The following is a 4,951-nucleotide window of genomic DNA, read 5'->3' on the forward strand; positions in this document are numbered from 1 at the left end:
TAACTGCATCATAACTTACATTTGAATCATTTCACTGGACCACTGATGTGACATCCTTTTAGTGGAATGACTATAAGCGCTAAAATCAACATTAAGTAAAAAACTCTGTATATAAAACGATTAGATTGATTTTGTAGTTTTTAGGTTCACCTGTATAGTCTGTACATATTTAGCTTTGGTTGACACTGTATCAGTATTGGTTGTATTTGTTGAAGCATTAAGGTCATATATTCTTGTAGTGTTGAACTGGACTGCAGTATATTACAAATGTATTCTAAAGAACAACCATTTAAAAGTACAACTAAAAATAACACTGAGGTAAATCAGTGCCACTTCGACACAATTTCAACAAAAATTAATCTCCCTCTGGTGTGCAAAGCATTTTGTAAAAGCCCAAAACAGACTGTTTGGTCTAAACATTTGTGAGAAAATGTGGCAGGAGCTTATGTAAACTTTCAATGTGCAGCCACTCAACATTTCATTATAGGATCATAGATTCATTCTCAGTGTTTCCTTCTACTGTACCTTTGTTATGTGGTGGCAAATGTAAAACCATTTTGTTTTTCATCCACAGTACTAGTGTCCGATGTCATGGCAACTGCCAGCAGCACAGACTTGGTGGAGGACAGCTCTGTCCGTCTGTCCTGCTCCTCCTCTGGATCCTCTCTCTCTTTCCTCTGGTTCAACGGCAGCTCTGAGGTTACAGCCGGCGACAGAGTTCAGTTCACTGATGGAGGCTCCACTCTCACTATTAATGTGACGCGCTACGACCAGGGACCATTCAGGTGTAATGTGTCCAACCCTGTCAGTAGTGCCAGAAGTGGTCCAATAAACCTCTTCATCAGCTGTGAGTTACTAACCTACATGCTCAGTTCTTCATCTGACAACATCTGGATGCAAACAGAGATGGAAAGTTTAGATTTTAACAGCTTGGTGAGGAGTGGCCTTGTGTTGTGTATTTTGTCCCCATTGTATTGTCCAAAGTATTAGAAAAACATTTTTCAACCTTATGGAATCAATCAAACTACAGCACAATGCCAACAAGATTATTGTACAGATGGTTTCATTCATAAATTGTTCATTGCAGGCTTGTTCTGTTACATTTCTGGTGACTTGATATATGATAATGCAGTTGTGCATACTACATTTCTGCTGTTGTTTTCCCCTACATGCAGATGGCCCTGATAATATTAATCTGACAATATCTCCGTCACAAGAATACTATGAGGAAGGATCAAACATCAACCTGAACTGTTCAGCTGACTCCACACCTGATGCCCAATATACGTGGCTTCTGAATGGAAATCTGCTGTCTGATACTGGACCAGAGCTCAGACTGATGAACATTCAGGAGAGTAAGAGCGGGAACTACAGCTGTCAAGCCTTTAACAACAGAACTCTGAGATCTATAAAATCTCAGCCTGCAGCCATCTCTGTACTGAGTAAGTTTCAATGAAATGTTTTGTTCAAAGAAATATGGATACAAAAAAGAAGGGGTGATGGTATCAGATGAAGCTTTCTTAAAGCTGGGGTATGCAGTTTTCTGTTGCAAATACAGCCCTCCTCCTGCAGCTCTCCCTTCTCTGTGCTAAGCCCCTCCAATTAGACGGCAGCTGAATTATTGTGACGTCACAAGATCATTCCAGACCACAACCTAAAGAGGTTAGCAAAAGGCCCATCCATGTCTAAAACACTTTGTCTATATTGTCGTGACTAATTACATTTATTCTCTGAGTCTTTTAGACTCTTTTTGAGAAGTCTGTCTTTCTTTAATTGGGTTGCTTTGCAGTGTAGACCGTTGTTGCAAATGCTGGAATAGCAACTTTTACTGCAGGATTTCCTGCCATTGAATCAGGCTTTCACCATCTGGGATGTGTGCGTGTATCTGCATTTGTGGAACAGTTTATAGGAACGCCCTCTCTCTGAAATGAGCTGTGATTGCTCAAAGTCTCCCGTCACCAGGTTTTCTAAAGCCTGAAAAGAGAGCCAAGAGGAGGTGCAGACGTCTAGTCTTCTCTCAGACCACTTGTATCACAATATGCTGAAAGTTTATTCGGGATATTTTTCCAAATGACAACAAAAAACCTGTCTCCCCCGGCTGTAAATTGAAAAGGTTGTATGAAGCATTTGTGGAACAAAAAGAACAATACAAGATACATCTGCAATTGTTGACTGTACAGAGACAACTGAGGCTCAGAATGAAAAATGTTTGAGGTCGAACAAAAAGTACTTCTTGGAGTGGCCAGTAACAGTTGTGGCGAGAAAATATGACTAATACATAGACTGAGGACAGTCATAGTTAAAGACATTCACCGTGTAAATGCACGTTACTTGTTATAACTGCAAAATCTTTACAGTGTTTACAAGGTGAATGTGGTCATGGCTGATTAGGTCAAATAAACAAGGTAAGGTTAGCAAACACTGGTTAAATATTGCACTAAACAACAGATAGTATATGATAAACAAAGTAAACTTTCCTATCACAACATGTCTATGTCCAAGTCGCATACAGACCTTTAACATCGAATCATTATCATGTATCATGGTATCATTAAATTGGGATTCATATTCACTCTCCACATTGCTCCACTCTACTGAACCATGTGCCCTTGGCCCTGAAAGGTGGTCAGTAAAACCACAATGTTTTTCACCCACAGCGGGTGTTGCCAATGTCATGGTGACTTCAAACACAACAGACATGTTGGAGTACAGTACTGTCCGTCTGTCCTGCTCCTCCTCTGGATCCTTCCTCTCTTTCCTCTGGCTGAACGGCAGCTCTGAGATTACAGAAAGTGACAGAGTTCAGCTCACTGATGGAGGCTCCACTCTCAGTATAGTCAGTGTGACGCGCTATGACCAGGGACCATTCAGGTGTCAAGTGTTTAATCCTGTAAGCAATGGCACCAGTGGTCCAGTAAACCTCTCCATCAACTGTGAGTTATTGACTTATATGTGCAGACTCTTTATCCTGCACTATGCTTCAAAGTTGATGTTTCAGTATAATGAGGCTTCACACTGAGAGAAGCTGCATGTCACGTAGAACATTCTTTTGGTGATTCTTCTGTTTTGTTTTTCTACTACTCATATGCCGCACACTGTAGATGGCCCAGAAAATATTAATCTGACAATATCTCCGTCACAAGAATACTACGATGAAGGGTCAAACATCAGCCTGATGTGCTCAGCGGTCTCCAGACCTTCTGCCCTGTTTCAGTGGTTTCTGAATGGAGACCTGCTCTCTGATACTGGACCAGAGCTCAGACTGATGAATATTCAGATGAGTCAGAGTGGAAGATACAGCTGTCTGGCCTTTAACAACAAAACCCTGAAAAATGAAATGTCTCAGCCCTCAGTTGTCTCTGTATTGGGTAAGTTTGAATTAAGAGCATTGGATGTAGTGGATATAGTAGCGAAGTGTCAGTAAGTGTACACTTGCATAGTTTGTATTGGTAAAGTGCGGACTCAAAGCAGTGTATCTTAAAATAACAATAACAATTGTAATTATAAAGACAAACATTAAACATTACAAATGTAACATTTGAATTTTCAGTAAAATAGGTGATATAAAAACAGAAGGCACCTTTTTGAATTTTATATTTCATTGCCTAATCTTGCAGGCAAAGTTTTGCTTTGAAAAGGTCATCAAAAGACTTAACTCAAAATCAATAATTTCCTAAATTCAATGGATTACTGAAAGAAGCTATAATCAATGCTCTATCAACCTATATAGATAGTATCTTTTTTCTCTTTCATTGTTTTGGTTGTCTGGCCTGAAGCTTGACATTTTTGGTTCACTTTTATAGAATCTTTTTCTGCTAAACCAACTGTACACTAACTGCCCTACACCTAACTGCTGACAGACCGTGTTAGAAATTAGCTGGTGAACATAGTAGATCATTTCGCAGCTAAAGCGACATTTTCCCCTCAGGAGTTGGTGGAGAAAGAAAGCAAACTTAAAAGGAGAGTGAATATTGGACAGGTGGACAGAAACACGACTCCAAAGGTTGCTCTGTATGTTCTGCATGTCGAACCTAAATATTTGCTGTATCAACTTGACCACTGATAATGCGTCAATGTTGTGTTTATGGATGACATGCTATATAGAGATTTGTGGTCAAAACTTTGAAAGAATGACATTTGGTCAAACTGCATCTGTCCGCTGTTTTGAGTCAATTGTTAAAAAATCTGGTGCTTCTCCATTATTCAACGTGTGAACTGACACACTATGGTTCTAAAAAGTCAACGGTATGTTGCACTCAAATAGATGATTTTTCTAAATTATAGATTACCCAAAACTGTGTTTGACAGTCTGAGTGTGGACAGTCTGATACTTGGCATGTTATACCGGATTAAGGGTTCTGTAGTTATGTTTGTGTCTTGCAAGTTCCTTTAAATGTATTTACTCAGTCAATTCACAGTAACAGTTACTTTTGTTGCTGTTCTCATATTTTTCACACATCTGTTCCCCAACAGAAAGAATATCAGGTGCTTCTATCACATCGAAAACAAACACGTTGATTGAAGGGAACTCTTTCAACATATCCTGTGATGCTGCTGGCTCTGTGTTTACCAGAGAGTGGATGAAGGATGGCTTAAATCTGACTCCAGATGACAACATGGCATTTTACGACAACAAGAGAGTGCTGTCTTTTAGCAGTCTGAGTAAAAAAGACACTGGAGATTATTTTTGTAACGTCAGCAACCCCCTCAGCCACGATGAAGCTACATACACCATGGTTGTTTTCTGTAGGTAACAAACTATACATTTACTGTTCAAAATGATGACTGCCTTAAATAACAGTGTGCTACTGAAATATTTCAGTTTGTAGGTCTGTAACACACGATTTTTATATTCTTTATTATCTATGCTGCTTTAAGAACTTTTACAAATATCTGTTTTTCAGATGGACCAGAAAATGTTCAAATCAGTGGTCCAAGTGAGATACAATTG

The 4,951-nt window shown here is 39.3% G+C and overlaps 1 protein-coding gene across 1 annotated transcript; it reads left to right on the forward strand.

Annotated features, from left to right (window-relative positions):
- Positions 1 to 507: 507 nt before the first annotated feature.
- On the forward strand, positions 508 to 4,946 carry LOC116379254 (carcinoembryonic antigen-related cell adhesion molecule 5-like; the record flags this gene model as incomplete). The annotated part of the gene is made up of 6 exons (XM_031841195.1): positions 508 to 847; positions 1,176 to 1,442; positions 2,658 to 2,933; positions 3,102 to 3,368; positions 4,474 to 4,746; positions 4,905 to 4,946. Coding segments are annotated over 6 exons (1,465 nt in total), but the record flags the coding sequence as incomplete, so codon positions are not given.
- Between the last annotated feature and the right edge of the window lie 5 nt (positions 4,947 to 4,951).

The sequence above is a fragment of the Anarrhichthys ocellatus genome, unplaced genomic scaffold, assembly GCF_004355925.1.
Source record: "Anarrhichthys ocellatus isolate YVR2014 unplaced genomic scaffold, GSC_Weel_1.0 scaffold3985, whole genome shotgun sequence".
In the NCBI taxonomy this organism is placed as follows: domain Eukaryota; kingdom Metazoa; phylum Chordata; class Actinopteri; order Perciformes; family Anarhichadidae; genus Anarrhichthys; species Anarrhichthys ocellatus.